The sequence below is a fragment of the Ictalurus punctatus genome, unplaced genomic scaffold (genome assembly GCF_001660625.3).
Source record: "Ictalurus punctatus breed USDA103 unplaced genomic scaffold, Coco_2.0 tig00006613, whole genome shotgun sequence".
Classification (NCBI taxonomy): Eukaryota; Metazoa; Chordata; class Actinopteri; order Siluriformes; family Ictaluridae; genus Ictalurus; species Ictalurus punctatus.
Genome location: NW_026521114.1, coordinates 19,439 through 40,194, shown reverse-complemented (window position 1 = coordinate 40,194; position 20,756 = coordinate 19,439). Strand labels below are relative to the sequence as shown.

General features: G+C 39.7%; 1 protein-coding gene across 2 annotated transcripts; it reads left to right on the top strand.

The window, feature by feature from the left end:
* Nucleotides 1–15,795: 15,795 nt before the first annotated feature.
* On the top strand, nucleotides 15,796–18,766 carry LOC124627630 (TBC1 domain family member 10A-like). 2 transcript variants are annotated; one of them, XM_053679281.1, is made up of 3 exons: nucleotides 15,796–16,079; nucleotides 16,153–16,307; nucleotides 16,592–18,766. In XM_053679281.1, the coding sequence occupies exons 1-3, from the start codon at nucleotides 15,881–15,883 to the stop codon at nucleotides 16,826–16,828; spliced, it is 591 nt and encodes a 196-aa protein (XP_053535256.1). In that variant the 5' UTR covers nucleotides 15,796–15,880; the 3' UTR covers nucleotides 16,829–18,766. The 2 variants fall into 2 exon arrangements, with proteins under 2 accessions (XP_053535256.1, XP_053535255.1); XM_053679280.1 differs by having other exon boundaries at nucleotides 16,586–18,766.
* Nucleotides 18,767–20,756: the final 1,990 nt, after the last annotated feature.

The following is a 20,756-nucleotide window of genomic DNA, read 5'->3' as shown; positions in this document are numbered from 1 at the left end:
CTGCCAGACTGCCCATTGTGTAAATCACTTAGAACTTTTAGACCTGTAATATATAAAAATATTCCCAGATTGTGTGAGAGAGAAATAATTGGTATATATTGTAACCGTAGTTTTGACAGGTATAGGTCAAAGCTCAAAAAGATACACATTCTAACTCTCTATATCTAGATCAAAGGTCATGATCATAAAAATATTAATAGTTATGTTAAATCTGGTTCACATCCATTCGTGACCATACCTGGTACGGCCATGTGTTTTCCGCCCCACACACGTTGCACACATGGTCCTTCTAACACTCTGTGGTAGGTCATAAAAATATGTATAGTTATGTTAAATCTGGTTCCCATGCATTCCAGACACATATGTTCTCATAACTGGTACGGCCATGTGTTTTACACCCCACACACGTTGTACACATGGTCCTTCTAACACTCTGTGGTAGGTCATAAAAATATATATAGTTATGTTAAATCTGGTTCACATCCATTCGTTACCATACATGGTGCGGCCATGTGTTTTCCACCCACACACGTTGCACACACATGTTCTTTCTTTTCACATAGAATATGAAACTCTCTGAGGTAGGTCATAAAAATATATATAGTTATGTTAAATCTGGTTCACATCCATTCATGACAGAAACGTTACCATACATGGTACGGCCATGTGTATCCCACATCCAAACAAAAATATCACACACACACACACACACACACACACACACACAAACACACACGTGCATGTACAGACAAACGCATGCATACGAACCTGCTTATAAAAGTCGAGCATCCCTCTAGGTTTTATAATGCTCTGTACTTAGAACAACGTGTGCGATCTTACAACATGGCTGATGTTTGTCCTAACGCGCCGAAAAAAGCTCACCCTTTTTTGGAAAGAATAGAAAAAATGTTAGAACATGAAAAGATTCAATATTGGGTAATGTCAAACGGATGTACAGCCGGGGTTTTTTTTCGATGCAGAAAAAGGAACGTTTTGCTTTTCAAGTTCTCGGTCCCGGGAACACACGATCTTTTCCTTTCACGTAGAATATGAAGTACTCTGAGTCAGGCCTAGGTCAAAAGGTCAACAACGTAAAACCCCCGTTCTGATGCATTCCCGAGCACAAACACACCCCACACACACACACACTCGAATGCATACGAACCTGTTTATAAAGTCGAGCACTTCGAAAGTTTTAACATCGGAAAAGGTTCGACCGAATTTCCAGAGTCAGTTCTTCACTACTTCGAAAGTTTGAACATCGGCAAAGTTCAACAGAATTTCCAGAGTCTATCCTTCACTACTTCCAGACACCATGGATTTCTCGGCAGGGAAAAATTTGTATTTTAATCAATTAATAGTTAAATATAAATTGAAATACAATGTTTATGTAATTATCCAGTAGGCAATGATATTGATATAAACTTAGAACTAATCATTCTGAGTACAAAAATCATCATACTTATCTGGTCATTATGTAATCTGGTACGATACTTTATCTAAAATGTAAATATTCATTACATTTATATTACAGTGCAAGACCGAGTTAAGCTCATCTGATTCTAGTGTATAGGTAATTAAAATTTGTCTCTTAGATCTATGTAGTGATCTAAAATGAGAATGTTAAGTTATTAAAAGTATGTTTTACTGTTTAATAGACAGCTTGGTGATTATTTCTGATGATGAGATTCCCGAAACAACCACTCATGACCTTTTGAATCTGAGTTCCACACGTAAGTCATAACATAAAATTATGAATGTTTCATGCTGTAAAAGTCTTTCATACGTGAATATAACATTGTTTGTATCATATTCAGAATTTGAGGGAAACGTGTCTAACAGTGATTACGACAGAGATATTTCAGGTGAGTTGTAGTATATTTACCTTCTATTTACACAGCACAATAAATAAATAAATAAAAGCTCTTTCACATGTTCTGTGACTTATAGATACGAGTGATGCAATAGAAGACCAAGAGGAAATCATCTCGGAAACCGACATTCAACAAGATATCGAACTACAACAGATCTGCGCAGTGTGGCGTGAATTCTTCGAAGCAAAGACTGATTTATTGGAAAACTTTGGACAGATTGATTATACACTTGAATCTGGTCGAGGTACAGATTTTATCCCTTTACTGTACAGCACGCTTGAAAATGTGAATAGATGTCTCTCAGTGAGCATAAAGTTGATTAGGAAATTGTATGATAGATATGGTGCAGAAACGACTGAAATGCAGTTCGGATATGGAGATTAAAAAAAAGAGAACCGAAAATTCTCCATTATCGCATGGTTTCTTTTATGACGGAAACCAGAGTTTTTCAAATGATTCGCACACACCCCTGAACCGATCAAAGCGATCAACAGGCTGAACGAAAGTTTAATACCGTCACACCAAGTGATTAGTGAGAGACCTAATCAGAGTCCAAATTACGTCATATAAAACACAACGGTGACGCCGAATGACATATTTTCTGAATTAAATCAATGTCTGTTAGAGTTACATAATAACCTAAATGAACACGATCATTCAGTACAAATAAACCCTGATCTAATCGCTGCAGTCAATCAGTTGAATGAAAATTTAAGATCGTCAGAACAGAACAATACTCAAAATGAAAACCCCAGACGAAATTCCAGTCAAACTGTATCAAGTACGCCGGTCACGTCGCACGACATATTTTTCAAATTAAATCAATGTCTGTTAGAGCTACAAAATAGCCTAATCGAACAAAGACAATCTTTGCAGATAAATCCATGTTTAATAGACGTGGTGAATCAAATCAATGAAAATATGTCATTATCTCCCGTTCAGAATATCGTCTCGACTCCAGAAAACGCTCAGGAACCTAGTCCGTTATCTTCTCATGATATGATACACGAACTTAATCAAAGTCTTATGAGGATAAATGACGGTCTTGTTAACTTAATTGAAAACCCTGGCAATATTGCACAAAATTCGGAAAACGATAATGAACGCAACCGCCCAATGGAAAACATACACTCACCTAATACCCAAGATTCTCAAATGGAAAACACACATTCGCCCGATACCCGAGATTCTCAATTGGAAAACTCGCCTGATATCCAAGTAGAGCAAGAAGGTGATGGATTAGAACCTAATATTAGAATAATTAATCGGGAAAGATTCAACAACACTGAGATTAGGAGAAGAGTGAATTTTTCTTCTATCGCGAACGTTGACAGCTTTGCAGATTTTTATAATTATGTTTTAGAGATTTTAAACAGCGCGATTGAAATCGCTAACAATTTAATTTCTGCCAAGGATGTAGTCACCGTTGAAATTAGAGGTGATACGATCAATGTTTCATCACACGTTCAATTAGACAATGGTGTCATCGATTTAGGTTCTTTTCTGACCATGCTCGAAAATGCAATTCAGAGTAAACGTGAAATTTTTACCGATAATACCCTTGAAATAGTCGTCCAAATCGTCCGACCACTTCGGGGTGGTGGAAATAGAAGGAAAATAGGACATATATTCAAAACAGAAACCCTGCAGAAGAAAATGCAGCATCTATACATTTTTCACAACAGAGACAACATGTGCTTCGCCTTGTGTGTTAGCCAACTTTTGAATCATGAAAAAAATGATTTTGAAACCGAACAAATCGCTAGAAAATTTCTGCCATTCGGGGTTTGACGTTTTATGGAAACATAAATGCGCTTATAGCTGCAACGTTTGTCACGACCCCGATTGTTACAAACACCCTAAGAATGTTACTAAATGTCCAGAGTGTCAGAGACTGTGTAGCTCCCAATACTGTTTCGAGAGGCATAAAGCAAAGATTCAATCGCACAAAGGCGAATATTCTATGTGTGAAACGGGATTCTACTGCGGTAAATGTAAACGTGTGATAAGGGATAACCCTTCTAATCGAGAGAATCACGTATGTGCCCATTCGAAATGCATACTCTGTGGCCAAAAACTCGATGAGGATATCGAGCATAGATGTTTTATACAGAGGGCCAGGAAAGAAAGCGAAAATACGGATTATGTGTTTTACGATTTCGAGACTAGGGAGGAAACAGGAACACATGTAGCTAATTTCATATGCTGTATTGATTTTAAGGGTGAGGAGTGGGTGGCTGAAGGGGATGATTGCGTCAGTGCCTTCTTTAAAAAGTTTCGGTGTAATGCATACCACGGATACAAGTTTATAGCCCATAACGCTAGAGGGTTCGATTCATACCTTTTGTTAAACCATTTAGTGAAAGAAGGAATCACACCTGAAATCATAGCACAAGGCGGTAAAATTTTGTGTTTCATCGATACCGCGTTTCATCAGTCCTACATTGATAGTCTATCGTTCTTACCCATGAAATTGAGTAGCATCCCAAAAGCCATGGGTTTTTCGGAAAGCAAGAAAGGCTATTTTCCCCATTTCTGGAACACCGTAGAACATCAGGATTACGTAGGGCCGTATCCTGACCCTAAGTTTTACGGTGTAGATGGCATGATGCCTAAGGATAGAGAAGAATTCTTTAAGTGGTACAGAACGGTTTCTGACAAAGTCTTTGATTTCAAGAAAGAGATGGCGGAATACTGTGTGAACAATGTAGAAATTTTGAGAAAGGGTTGTATAGCTTTCAGACAAGAAATTCTGGATACAAAGGTCGATCCCTTTAAATGCATAACGATCGCATCTGTGTGCATGAAAATCTTTAGAACCAACTTCCTGCGTAAAGACACTTTAGCTATTCCGCCTCTTGATAATTACATCACCACTCAGAAATCTTTCTCAACACCTTCCATACAATGCTTCGAATATGTTTCAAAAACGCAAAACCTACCCATTCGCCACGCGTTGAACAAAGGTGAAGTCAGGTTCGGTACCTATTACGTAGATGGTTACTGTGAGGAAGGGGAAAACCGTAAGGTTTTTGAGTTTCTTGGGTGTTTTTATCACGGCTGTGAAAAGTGTTTTCCCTCAATGACCCCGCATCCTCTTACCAAATCAAACGCAACCTTCGGAGATATCCGTCAAAAATCGATGGAGAGAATTAAGAATTTGCAAGACACTCTCAATTTGTCACTCTGTCACTCTGATGTGGGAACACGAGTGGAATGAAATGAAGAAAAACGACAATCTCGTGCAAAATTTTCTAAAAGACTTTAAAGCGTTTAAACCCTCGAGATGCTCTTTACGGCGGTCGAACAAACGCGTTAAACTTGCATTATGTAGCTCAACCTGGTGAGAGAATCGATTATTTCGACTTTACCTCGCTTTACCCATTCGTAAATAAGACAAAGACATACCCGATCGATCACCCTATCATCATTTATCGTGACTTTCAACCTCTGAAATATTACTTTGGTATCATTAGAGCAAAGGTATTACCACCTAGGGGTCTGTGGGCACCTGTTCTACCATTTCGTGTAAAAAGCAAACTCCTCTTTCCTCTATGTAGAACGTGTGCTGAACATCAGTTAAAACATTGCGATCATACGGCTCAGGAGAGAGCTCTTATCGGAACATGGGCATCTATCGAAATTGAGAAAGCCGTCGAAAAAGGTTACAAAATTCTAAAAGTGTTTGAAGTGTGGCACTTTCCTAAAAGGTCTGATAAGCTTTTTACGAGATATATTAAAATGTTCCTCAAGACCAAACAGGAAAGTTCAGGTTATCCGTCCTGGGTCGTTGATGAATCATCTAAACGTGAGTACATTCGCAAATATAAGGAGAACCAAGGGATTACGTTGGATCCGAAATTTATCATTTTTAATCCTGCCAAAAGATCCGTGGCTAAACTCGCACTAAATTCGTTGTGGGGTAAGATGTGTCAAAGACCAGACAGATCAAACACGATCTTAATTCGAGATCCTGCCGAGTTTTTACAGTTCATGTTCTCCAATATTTATAATGTGAGTCAGTTCTCTTTTTTGAATGAGGAGGTGGCGATGGTACAGTGGCGTTACGCAGACGAGAGATTGATTAAACCGCTAAACGCTAATGTATTCATCGCCATTTTCACTACAGCGTACGCTAGGCTTGAGCTGTACAATTTGATGGATCGATTGGATCAGCGTTGTTTGTACACAGACACAGATAGCGTCATTTTTAAAAGTAAGGAAGGTGACTGGATGCCACCCTTAAGCGATTACTTGGGTGGTCTTACCAGCGAACTAGATGATGGCGATCAAATCGTGGAATTTGTAAGCGCAGGTCCTAAAACCTACGGTTACAAAACCATGAAAGGAAAAACAACCATGAAAGCTAAAGGCATTACTTTAAATTGTATCAATTCTGAAACTGTCAATTTGAAATCACTAACAGAACTGGTGGACGAGCGAGTGAAAAATCCGGATCATTCAGGTCATCTCGTAACCATGCATAACCAAATCATGAGAGATAAAAAGGGGTTTCATTTGAGAAACAAATCACAGTTGAAAAGGTTCAGGGTTGTGTACGATAAGCGTGTTTTATTATCTGATTTTACAACTCTCCCTTACGGCTATTAAGACTATTCTTGTATATATGTGTATATAGTTTCTGTTGATGTGTTTTGTAAAGGAAAATATGAACGTGACTGCTTTTGACGCTAGGATGCAACTTCCCTTTTCATGTATCGTATGTGGACCGAGTAATAGTGGAAAATCTTATTTTATCAAAATGTTGTTGGAAAACTGTAAAGAGGCAATGTCGGTTGTTCCGGAAAACATTGTCTGGTGTTATACGTGTTGGCAGCCTCTGTACGATGAATTATTGACCAGAATAAAAATAAATTTTCTTCAAGGAATCCCTGATTCTTTGTGTGATGATGAACTATTTCCTCCAAATAAAAAAAACTTGTTGGTAATCGATCACTTGATGGAATCCCTCAGTAAAAATGATGAAGTAGAAAAGGCTTTTACAAAATACACCCACCACAGAAATCTGAGCGTCATCTACCTCGTTCAAAACTTGTTTTTTCAAGGCAAGACTAGCAGAACAATCAACCTGAACACCAACTACATGGTTCTTTTTAAAAACCCTAGAGATAAATTACAGATCAGCATACTGGCTCGTCAAATGTATCCGGGTAACAGCAAGTATTTTTTAGAATGCTTTCTCGATGCCGTCTCTAGACCTTACGGGTATTTATTTGTTGACTTGAAAGCACAAACGCCAGAAGAACTTCGTCTCCGTTCAGGGTTGTTTCCGGGGGAGAAACCGGTTGTGTATGTTCTGAAGAAGAAGAAAAAACTTTAAAGTATCGACAACAAATGTCTGAGCAATTGAAAAAAACCCTACCGTTGCTGAATTCATTACACAGGTCTCCATCCCGAAGGAGAAAGGATATATTACGCGATGCACCCACAGATCTCATCCTGAGCATATGTGAACTAGCTTTAAACGTGCTCAGGGGAAACATACCACTGACGACAAAACAGTATCGGGTTTTAAAAAAACAAAAAAAATGGATAAAACTATTTGCTGATAAAAGAGCTTCCGTTGAAAGAAAAAGGAAAGTTATTAATCAATCCAGAGGATTTCTTCTGCCTTTGCTCAGTGTAGCCATTCCTTTTATAAGCAGCTTAATCGCGTCCCGCAACAATTAACATGGAGACTGCTGAGAAAATGTATTTAGTCCCTCAACATCAGATCGATAAACTTAGAAACATCGCCGCGGAGAAGGAATCCATAAGAAAGACTGTTGAAAACAACTTGGACGATGCAATACGTGGTATTTTATCAAGGACTGATCTGAACGAATACGATAAGGCGAAACTCTACGCGTCTGTGCTGCAAAATTTTTTAAACTTGGTTAAAATAGGAGATCAGGAAACCGCTCAATTTACCCTGTCTCTACCTAAAATATCGGAAAGCAAAACGGAAGCAGCGGTGACCGAACCTCCCAAAGACGAGATCGTGCAAGAGGTCCTCGCTAACATTTCTGCTAGAAACAAAAGAAACGCTTCGTACGTTATGGAAAAACTTTTAAAAGCCGGGGCTGCGTGGAACGATAGCGGTGAATTTATTTTTAAAGGAAACACTATCAAAGGATCTCACATGGTGGATTTGCTTAAAAATCTCACGGCCCCTCATCGAGTATCCGACGAACGGAGGCCTTTAGGTTGGAAAGAGTTCTTACAGACAGTAGCCAACCTAAATATACCCTTTTCAGCAATACCTAATGGCGGTGTTCGACGCAAAATATCTGACATAAAAAGATCTAAAGATATCTCTCATCTTGTTTCCCCACCTAAAAGCAAAGACCACGATTCTGAGCCAGTTTTCAAATCCCCCGTTTTTAACCGTACTGACTGGTTTGATTTTTGAAAAGGACGAGGGACAAAGCATGTTATGTTATGTTATGTTACCCTTTATTTCAATAAAATAACTATTGTTTAACATTTTTCTTGTGAAGCATCGTCATTTAACATTCCACTACATATGCAAATGAAACATATCTAGAGAGTTAACACATTGTACACATGTAATTGAATGCTTTTTATTTACTCTAGGGTACATTTTTTTAACGAATGACACAACAGTGTTATCATTTCTAATTAAATCTTTGCTATACATAGACATAATACGGTTAAATGAATAACCTTTAGCTTTGTGACACAGAAAAAACACACAGTGTTGCCCGCAGCAAACAGACGTAAAGTTTTGAACTTGTACAGGGTTATATTTTATTTTGCAACAGTTCTTTGTCAAAAAATAATGAATCGATCGAGGAAAGAGTTCGTAGTCTGGAGGGTTTCCGTACGAGTCAAAAAATTCTCCTGTGTTTTTGTCATTAAGGCATAACGCTAGCCAGTGCTCACCCGGCATGTGTCTCGGATGTGTGTTTACGATGAATAAAGCTGGAAACTTTCTCAGAGTACTTGTAGGTAGCTCGTCACAGGCCATCACGCCATGAAATATTTTATCTATTTCAGGACAACTTCTCATAACCTCCGTTAGTTCTCTGGTATCCATGAGTTACTGGTAATCGATGAGCACGTTTCTTCGATTGTTTATTTCTAGAATGCTGTCAAAACTGGCATACACTATTAGATTCACCGTGATCGGAAGTGGTTGACGAAATCTGAGTTCCAATCGCATATTGCCCGATTTTATTAATGACAAATGTTGCCCACAATCGTCATCGGGATTCATGTTGAAAGCGAATAAAGTATATCCGTTCAGGTACTCTTCTCTGTTTATCGACAGTGCCTGATCTTTCAGCTGCTTTCCTGATGCTAAAATTAGAGAATGGAATTCACGGACCACGTTACCGGACTGAAAAACAGGCTGAAACGGCTTTGCGGGATATTGCGTACCATCTACGTACAGCGCGATAAACTCTGCATCGTAATGTTTAAAATTAAAAGGGTTTTTATTGTACGACCCGCTGAAGGCGTCGTTGTCAACCATCCCGAAGATAATGGTTTTAGGTAAGGGACCGAGGAAGAGGTTCTCTTGTGAACAAATGCGGCTCCCTGCAGCTAGACTGAAGGTCTTCAAACAGACTCTTTCGATCGGATACTTGGCTGTGGCGGTGAGAAGTGCTTGTCCGTGACCGATTTTTACAGACGGTGAGACGGTTACTTTCTTCACAAAAAGAGAAGCGTTGAGTATTTTCAGATTGAAATTTGCATTTCCTTCCTTCATCAAACAGAATTCAGCTTTGCTGCGAACCATTTTAATCCTCAAATCGATCCCGTTCAGTAAAAGTTTATCCTGAAAAAATATATCCGAGTGAATGTGTCCAATCAGGTCGAAGGTGTTGCTTTCAGCACTGAAACTGGCCCTTTTTTTGAGGCCTTCGTTTCGTCCGTCCGGGTCTGTGGCGTCCATATGCCCCGCTGTGTCTTTGTAGAATAGCCCGGTGCAAAATTGTGTTTCCAGTGTATCTTTTCCATAGTTGATAAGACTTTCAAAGGTGGCACGGTATGGGTATGTACTGCTAGATTGAGAAATAAGACGATCCCCGAGCATGACATCCACTTGTGAAAAAAGTGAGGCTACGGGGTAGTTAACGACCCCAACCTTTGCATCGTTAGCTATATTGGAACCGTCGGGGTTCACGATTTTACAGGTCAGATGTAAAAAAGTGTTGTTCAAATCGAGGTAATCCTCCCCGTTTCCAGCCACGTAGAACTCCAGGGGCCCGTTGTCCGTAAGAGCGGAAAGTGGAGGTATTTCGACATAAGTGTACTTTTCGATACTTGTTTGGGTAAAAGGTAATGTGAAAATATCCAATTCTGTCTTGGTACACTCTGAGGATAGACTGTGTAAGAACGCCATGATGTTAGAAAATGTTCAGCCGATTTCTCTTGTGAGAGATGTAAGGGTGCCTGTTGCCTCTCTGCTCGGTCTTTTTCACACTGTTCTTGATTTTAGTAACCTTACGTCTTTTATTAGGAACCACATGTCGACGCCCTGGGAGCCTTTTAGATTTTTTACACGCAATCAACGCAAGCCCCGATCCGTCTTGATTCTGAGCTTGTGTCTTGCTCATAATGTTGTTGAATACGTCACTTACGAACCCTTTAGCAGCTGTTTTTAAATGAGGCTTTGCAATAGCAAAACCCCTTTTGAGGAACGGAACCGCCATTCTAAAAAGACCCTTGAACAGTCCTCCTAGCCCCGACCCATACATGGTGGGGGCGCCTTGAAACCCAGGAAGACCATTTCCAGCCTGGTGGACATAATAATCCACGTAGGTCTGCGGATGAACGTAGCCCCTATCCATCATTTTACACACGGAACGAATGTTTAGCGGGTCTAAAGTGTAGTTTAGCAATAAATTTCCCGTAACTAAAAGGTATAGGCTTGTTCTGATCCGTTTTGACTTCGATTACTATATCGGTAATGTGGTTCTTGGTGAGAGGTACGTAATGCAACTTATCATAAGTAATTGTGACGACTTTGTTGTTTTCACCCGTTATATGTACGCATCTCAGTAACGGAGCAAAACTGTCACCAACTCGTTGATACTCGATAACGTCTGTATATACATACATCGTATAAAAGCCTGCGTGAATATCAGAGGGGTTAGGCGCTTCTGGTTCTCGGGCCATTATCGGAACACCGGGGTTCATACCGAGCATATATGCTAATTTTCCATTAGCTTTGAACGCAAAATGTTTTTGGGATACGATGCGTATTTTATTTTTCATAGGGTTATAGAATAGCTCTATTCCGAGCTCCATTTTCTTTAAGTTGTTGTTGATTTCACTAACCACTTCATCGATATTTTTATAATATCCTGGAGTGATATTAAAGTTACTGTTTAGTGTTCTCTTTCCATCCCTCTGAATAATATGACACATACTGTCTTCCGCCGTTAACGAGTACCAACTCTGGATATATTGAACCTCTGCGAGCGATACTTCCCATATTCCGTTCAAATCGATTGGTTTGGCGAATTTAGTAGTGTAATGCGAGATCTTATTATTAGGGTAAATATCCAAAGACGCGTTGCTTGGAAGGGTCACAAAGAAACCACACTCTTCCATGGTTTAATGAGTATAGTTTTCAGTTTTGTTCACGGTGATCCTTTTGTTATGTTAACTACGTCTTCGACCGGAACCCACAAATTAAATTTATCGGGCCAACCCACCCATTTCACCAGGCAGATTTTTTTCTGGTTTCGGGTCTTTTCAGACAAGATTTTCTCAATTTTAAACGTCTTGTCCTTACCGATAATGATCTTTTGTAGCTCGGGTTCATAAAATGTTCCGTCAATTTTTTCACCATCATAGTCTCGTAATTTACACACTGGGGGATCTCTCGGTATCCGTTCGGAGATTGTAAAATATTCATCCGTAAAGTTTTGCTCGTATCCTTTCTCAAACTGTCTTTTTAAACGAGAAATTCTAACGATATCACCGACTTTAAACTTGAAATTTAGTTTCTTTAATTTAGGTGTGAACAATCCGTAGAGGGTTTTAAATACTCTGAAGGAATTGGATTCGTTGACCTCGGCAGGTTTCATTTTGATGCTGGAATGGTAATTGTGATTGTACGCTTGAATCAAATCCTGAACTATGTCGATATATTTTCTCGTGGTAAAAGCGGTAAAATATCTCCACATCCTGGTCTTTAGCGTTCTGTTGAACCTTTCACACACCGATGCTTTTTGCCCCGTACCCGTAGCAAAGTGAATAATGTCATGTTTTTTCATTAATGTTTGAAAATTTTTGTTAAAAAACTCCTTCCCTTGATCAGTTTGTAGTTTTCTGGGGACCCTACCTTCATTTAGAATGGAATCAAAAGCTTTAGTTACTTCGACTCCGGTCTTGTTTCGTAACACACGTACCCAGGCATATTTGGATAAAATATCTATACACGTGATCATAAATTTCGCATTGTCGTTACTCTCTGACAAGTTGCTCATATCGACTGAATCAGCTTGCCATTGTTCATCGATGTTCTTCACAAAAACCTTGTTTCTTTTAAACTTTGTAGATACTGGTTTATGTAGACTGTATGCATCCTGCTCTGCTAACCAGTTTTTTATTTCAGTATCATTAGCTCTTTTACCTATTTTCTCAACAATAGCTCTTTGCAAACTCTCAACACCACCGTACGAACCAGGTTCTGACGGTGTATAATATATATTCTTCATCAATCGTTCAGTCATTTCGAGTGTCAAGGCGAGAATGATCAAACACCAGTGTAGAATAAGCATTTATCTCAGAACACGTGAGTAAGGTATTGCATATTCAATCAAAGTAACATTTTCCATTCTAAACACACGCAGGTTTAGATACATGTTTAGTTTACATTCAATTGATTCAGCAATACATATAAAAAAAAAAAAAACTTGTTACACACCTATGTGTTAAGGACACACGCTATTTACGAATGTCTTCAGCATTTTGTCTTCAGCCTTTTCTCGCAGTTAGAATAGACGTGGCTTGTTTTGAGGTTTCCCATGTATGCGATGGTTCAGCAGGTTCCAGAGATGAGTGAAAGTTCCAGTAATCTACGACGTCTTCGCACACTTGCTCGTTGAAAACGTCTTTGGTTTTCTCCTTGACCTCGTTCAGCACGGTTTTGATGTGAGGCTCGTCTCGCCATTCACACACGGTGGCTTCAGCGATGCCTTGAATTTTTTCCAGGGAAGGAGTGTGTTTGATTCCACACAGTTTCAGACCTCTTGCCAATGTGTATTTGAACCATGGTTTAAACAGTTTTTTCAGCAATCTGTAGGTGTTTAGGTGTAGATAGTACTCTTCAGGATCGAACAAACACGCGTGTTGGAGTTGACTCGGGTGATCGATCGCGCAGCCGTGACAGTTGTCCTTCAGATCTTGTTGGATAACTCTGTCCAGCAGTTCCCCCGTAACAGCACGTATGATGGTTAGCACAGTGTTGGTTATACACCCGTCGGCTTCATCGTTCGTTGTCAGATAGGTCAGATTTCTTTTTCCTAGGCTTTCACCGTCTTCAAAACCCGAACTGGTCACATCATCATCATCATCATCATCAGCAGCAGCAGCATACAGGGTTGCATCAGAGGTGTAGAAAACGGGGTTGATTTCACAAGACATATTGCTGGTTGACGTTCAGAATACTTTGACTCGATATGTAATCAGACTCATTTATATAGCGTGTGGGAGGAGTCTTGGGGAGGTGGAGTTTCTGATCAAGAATAGTATATTGACGATCTCAGAATAAGACTTCTTCTAGCCTTTTTTTTATTTGCATCATTTCTTTGTCTCTTCCAGTTTTTTGGAATAATTCATCGATTTGCCGGAAGTAGCGTTGCAGATCGTGCCAGCTGGTTCGGTCATACCTCACTTCACAATTCTCTTTGTTATCAGGGGTGTTGTCACCGGTTAATACAGCAGCACAGTGCAGTGAAACTTGGTTCTTGGAGAAATTTGTTGCTCTGATACAGTATTTGCATTGAAGAGACGTACTGTTCCATTTACGTCTGTACGCATCCGGGGAAAAGAAATCCATTCTAACAATGTAGTCAAAATCCTTGCACCATTTTCTGAACTTTTTCCAGTCACCTTTGTTAAAAGTTACGTTCTCTGTAGCACGGCTCCAGTGGATGTGTCCCGGGACCGAGAACTTGAAAAGCAAAACGGTTCCTTTTTCTGCATCGAAAAAAAACCCGGCTGTACATCCGTTTGACATTACCCAATATTGAATCTTTTCATGTTCTAACATTTTTTCTATTCTTCCCAAAAAAGGGTGAGCTTTTTTCGGCGTGTTAGGACAAACATCAGCCATGTTGTAAGATTGCACACGTTGTTCTAAGTACAGAGTATTATAAAGCCTAGAGGGATGCTCGACTTTTATAAGCAGGTTCGTATGCATGCGTTTGTCTGTACATGCACGTGTGTGTGTGTGTGTGTGTGTGTGTGTGTGATATTTTTGTTTGGATGTGGGATACACATGGCCGTACCAGGTATGGTCACGATTTGGATGTGAACCAGATTTAACAAAACTATATATATTCTTATGACCTACCACAGAGAGCTTCATATTCTATGTGAAGAGGAAAAACATGAGTATGCAACTTTTGTCTGTGTGGGGTGGGGGGTAGGGGGGGGGGGGGGGAGGGGGGACACATGGTCGATGACCTACCACAGAGTGTGAGAAAAACATGAGTATGCAACTTGTATCTGTGTGTGGGGTGGGGTGGGGTGGGGGGAACAAATGGTCGTACCAGGTATGGTCACGATTTGGATGTGAACCAGATTTAACAAAACTATATATATTTGTATGTCCTACCACAGAGAGTTTCATATTCTATGTGAAAAGATGTACCAGGTGTGCGCAACGTGTGGGGCGGAAAAACACACATGGCAGCACCATATATGGTCACGAATGGATGTGATCCAGATTTAACATAACTATTCATATTTTTATGATCATGACCTTTGATCCAGATATAGAGAGTTAGAATGTGTATCTTTTTGACCTTTGACCTATACCTGTCAAAACTACGGTTACAATCTATACCAACTATTTCTCTCTATCTTTTCTTCAACAATGGTACAGGAAGAAGTCAGCAACGTTCAAGAAGACCATGATCTTTATGCAGGACAATGCTCCATTCAGCTAAAATGGATCATGAACAGATCAAGAAACTGACATTCAATGGAAGGCTCATGGCGGTTATTGAAAAGAAGGGTGGCTACATTCATCACTGAATAGCTTTGAAGGGCCAAAATAGTTCATTGTTACTTCACTGAATAACTTCCTGGGAAATTACATTTTTTTATTTGTTAAACCTTCTATTTTGTTGGGAAAGAAACATTTAGGATCAACTGAGACCACTGTATTTGTTCACCAATCAAATTAAGCTGAGAAGTACCATTTGCCATGTGTTTGGGTTTTTTTTTCTTTTTACAGGCCTAGTTAAATAAATTGGAATATAGAAGTACAGTAGAAACGAGAAACCGGACTGAATGCACGTTTTTAAAACGGCTATAGTTGTGTATCCGTGGATTGCAGGCGTGAAAAAGTGAAAAACTGAAATCTGACTGAAGCGAATGTAGTTCAGTTCAGTCTGAAGTTGTAGAGGAAACATTCGCACTCGGTAATTTAGTTTTGTAACGCCACACAGGTCATAAGGTCTGTTAGAAATTATATATCGGAGCTACAAACCCCACCCTGCTCCGCTGTACGAGGCGACTCAACACCGCCATCTTGTGTTTGTGTGTATGTGTTGCTGTGTTCATGAGGCAGTTTTGCTTAGTTTTTTCTTTAAGGTTTAATGTTCTATATTATTGTGAGTGTGTGTTTATGTATTTTAGTGTGAGCTGTAGTTTTGTTTTGTAATTTTACGTGTTTTATTTCTTCCTCCCAGATTTCTGCACTACACAGTGTATTATTAGAAACAGGGCTTCTCTGTGTAGGAGAACAGTTGTTTTGTGTTATTAACAGCAAGTTATATCGCTTATTGTGAACCGTTATGTGTGCAGGAGGCGGTTCAGCTGGACGGAGAGATCCTGCATGCGCTGTGAAGCGAGTGTGTTCTGTGGCGTATCGGCACCTGGACAAGCACAAGATCGAGCCGGTGCTCTACATGATGGAGTGGTTCATGTGCGCCTTCTCCAGAACTCTGCCCTGGGCCTCGGACCTCCGAGTGTGGGACATGTTCCTGTGTGACGGTCAGACACAAACACACACTTGTCCTTCTTTTCTTTCTGTGTTGATTCTCTCTCTCATTCTTTCTTTGTGTAGGAGTGAAAATGATATTCTGTGTGGGTTTGGTGGTGTTGACGTCCATGCTGGGTACTCGGGATAAGCTCAAGGCCTGTCCGGGTCAGTATGAGACCATGGAGGTCCTCAGAGCGATTGAGCCTAGATACATGCAGGAGGGCTTCTTAGTGCTCCAGGTAACACAACAGAGAGGAAGAGGAGGAGTATGATGATGGGTCTCTCACTACTGTAACATTTCCTGTCATTACTGTAACTATGCGAGTCCATGGCATGGTGATCAAGCATGTTTTATCCATCATCACCTTCGTATTTCTACAAAATTAGCGTTCATAAATATTTATCATCGTCTTTTACATGACGTTGTAATGAAGCCCATTCTAACACATTAAGTACAGTAGAATGACATTCTATTCCAGTTCATTTTTGTGACTGATTTTTGCTGTATGTTCTGGAGTTGCAGGTATCGGCACAGGACGTGGAACATGAGCAACGCACGCAGCTGAAGCGCTGGAAGAAGAAGCGCGGCGAGCCCGGCCCCAAACTCCCTCAGAGAATGCACAGTGCTCGCACCATCATGGCCACCGAGCCTCATACACACCAAGACCTCCGCCAGAAACCCACCATTATGGTCCAGTACCCATCGGTCCCTGAGGAGAAGTCCGAGCCGAACCTCAGGAAGAAGAGAGGGAGCCTGTAGAAAAACCAAGCCCTCATTCCGAACCCCTACACGCTACCTGGCGAGTCTAAACCTAGTCAGATATTGGACATACAGCTTCTGAACCAGGAAAATCTCAATCTTGTACTTCCAAATACACCATCACATCCACCACGGCCCCCTACAATGCAGGAAAATCAGGTCAAAGAGACGAGCACTTCTACAGAGCGACTCGTGCAGCGTCCTCAAATTCCTCCATCGATAAGAAACTGGCGGAATCTATCCCTCTGCAACATCTATCCCTCCTAACTGCTCCTGTACACGGATCACCTTCAGCGTAGCGTCCTCACCTGCTGAAATGTGCTCCTGTCCAATCCAGAGAACCTGACCATGATGAGCTCCCTAATAATACATAAAACTCAGCCACCATTTTGGATCCATCTACACACTCAAGCCCTCTGCTAACGCACAACGCACCTGCCACCGACGACTCGCCTGCTGCTCCCGAGTACAAAAAGAACACTCATTGATTTTTTTTTTTGTTGTTGTGCGTGTTAAACAGTGTGATACGTTGAGGAATTGATTATTGGCACACGTCTACTGAATAGCAAGGATCGTTAAGTCTTTAACGTGTTATAGTTTACACCGGAGGAACTGCAAACAATCTGAGAGAGGGAGAAACCCGTCAGCTACTAAAGGGCACACTTGGTCCAAAAATGTACACACACTCCACAAAAACTCTTCAGTGCCTGAGGAGTGTTTACTCGCTCCAGTCTTCAGAAGGGAAGCTACCTACAGATTCACATTTGAAAGACTTTCACAGGCATCACAAACATTTGTTTATATTACACTCGTATCAATTTGGCAGGTTTTTTTCTTCTTAATCCGAAGCAACCACCACTTCTTTGTGTTTGTATTTCACAAATTTCCTTACCGCATCTTACAAGAGCTGCACGACAATCGCAACAATCCTGTACAATAGGCACAGCCTTTTCATTAACACAATCTCAGTGAAATATCCTCTGTCTGTATACTTTACGCGCAAACAAAACAACTCAAGCTGAGAACTTTATTGCTGATTCACTTTATATCACACCGCCTTCTAATATAGATCTGATCTATATTATATATACGTGTACCTTAGATAACGCCTCTCTGAACGCCATGGTGGGACGTTCCCGAGTTGAAGTACTGTACAAGTCCTAAGCATTAGATCACCCCAATTACTCTTGTATACTCTTTCCGTACCATCGTGATCTTTGCCTGACGAAGCCATACACAAATCATAATTGACATTTGGGGCCTAATTCTAAAATCACCAGATACCAAATGCACAACCGTTTTGTCTTGCTGCCATCACAAAATAATAATGTTTAAACCTTAAGTAACAGGGTCACGGAGGGTGTATATATTTTTCCACACTACATGAAGTTTTGGGATCCTTATAGACTGTGGAACAGAAGTGTACTCAGTGTGTCTCCACCGTTTTATTTCATATTGGAGTACAACCATTTTTCTTTTTTACCATTAAGGATGAAACACTTGTTTCTTTTAAAACACCATCTTTAAATGTTTTTCTACCTCCTAACTAAACCCTCGGACTTAAGACACGATCTTTGGAGCTGTTGACGCCCTGCTCAGGGTTAAACAACAACGTATTTACATTACCTTCATTAATAATTTGTCAATCTATCCTCTTGGTTTTTTTATTTTTTTTTTGGAGCAAAAGTCAGGTCCTCTCTCATTTCAACAGGTCCTCTTGTTGGTGAATACACAGCAATCTTCTAAGGGTATTAGGATTTCTCGGAGCAGACATTGTAGCAGATAGTTGCAGAGTTTCTTCTGTGTTTTAACTACGATGTCTTAACCACTATTTTAACACTGAGACACATGACTCCCTTTAATTCGTTAACAAACACATTTGTAAAAATTCTGGTCAGCAAAACCCCCAAAAGAACGTCTGTCTGTCTGTCTGTCTGTCTGTCTCTCTCTCTCTCTCTCTCCCCCCCACCCCCGCACACCCACATGGTCATCAGAGGTCATAAATGTACTGCTGGGACATGGGATGTCAAAGCATAGACGAAAGCTTATGTATTTAGCGATAGTTCTGTGTAAGTATCCTCGTTGGCGAACCATTTTCTGAAATCTTGTTTATAGTTTAAACAAAATGCACGACTCTTTTAAAACACCGTCTTTAAAAAAGGTTTTTCACCCTTAAATTAACCTGGTTAGAAGGTAGGATATGTAATACATATTTTCATTTTCTTCAGGCATATTGTCACTTCAGTCTCCACAACGAATAACTCCGAAGGTTTTGACCTTTCTTTCAGTAAAAGAGAACAACGACATCATACAGCCTTGAAGGACTGTAGAAATTTTTATTTTACATCCTAAAGGGTTAGGTTTAGAAGGCATGTAATACGCGCGTTTCTTATAAAACACCGTCTTTAAAACGTTTACCTCCTAAAGGGACCTATTTAGAAGGTATGTAGAAACTTTTTTTTTTTTTTTTTTGAACATTTCTTCGGGTATATCAATGTTTTAGAGTATTTATTTCAGTAAATTTTTATTCAAAGTCATGCCAATTTCTCAAAAGTGCAATCAATAAAGTTTAATTTATTTCACAAGCTTACATTCTGCTCATTTATGTTCACATTCAACCATCGTGTATTTTCTAACAGCGGAGCTATACAAAACAAACCCCCACAATCTAAATTTAATGTGGGGTTGCAAGATAAAAATTCTAATTTATTGAATTAATTAAATATTTAAAGTTGTACACATTATTTTGATGAGTTGTGTTGACATAATAATGTTGATAATTACATCAACTTAATATTGTGTGTAATTTCTGTGTTAATTGATTTAAAACAAAATTTACGTTGTAGTACATTTACATTTATTAATTTAACAGAGTGTTAGAGGACCTGTAGACTGAACAAATACTAAGGACATTACAATATGAGTATCATTTCACTTACCATTAAATTCTACTAAAGCAATGAATTTGGGGCATGTTCTCAGTTGCGATATGACCGATAGTGGACTCGTGTATAGGCTACACCTGCTAATACATTTGATGGACTATTTTGCACTAGTACACGTAGCTAACGCTAGTCATATTTAGCAGTGTAATTTGAATATCCACTCTTTAGTTTACCGTAGCAGTGGATAAGAAGGAAAAAGTTTCATTTGACAAATCTGTTCATCTAGAGAGGGCTTTTCATTTGTGCTATAGGAAAGATAAGCATGATTACATTTCTGCTTATTCATGTAAACCTCAACTACATTGTGTAATCTAATTTCATGTATTGATACATTTTATATTTTATTTTTAAAATCTTTTGTCATTTGCACACGTAGCCTTCGAGCTCCACAGTCTTTGGACTGTGGATAGTAGATAAAAGTAGTAGACACAGTGTGCAATATGTGCAATGTTCAGTAGGTCATATAATAATAATAATAATAATAATAATAATAATAATAATAATAATGAGTCTTTATTGATCACATATAGATTACAGCACAGTGAAATTCTTTTCTTTGCATATCCCAGGTTGTTAGGAAGTTGGGGTCAGAGCACAGGGTCAGCCATGATACAGCGCCCCTGGAGTAGAGAGGGTTAAGGGTCTTGCTCAAGGGCCCAACAGTAGCAGTGCTGCCCCCATCTTGAATCATATTACCGTAAATACTTAAATGTGCAGTCATTTGTTTCTTTTTTCACTTTTTTATTCAATTCCTGCTTATTCAGGCTCAGAGTCATGTAGGCTGCATTGAATTTTATTTTCAATTCCCTCATCTCTTTTTCAGTGACTTTATCATTAGCACGTTGCACTGCTTTCACGATTGGCGTGGCACGAGGGGCAGACCTAGCAATGACACAATCCCTGGCGTTCTCATGTTTTTTACTGTCAGCATGATTCTTTACGGTTTCTTTTTAAAATGACTCGAACTGGTAATGAACTCTGTT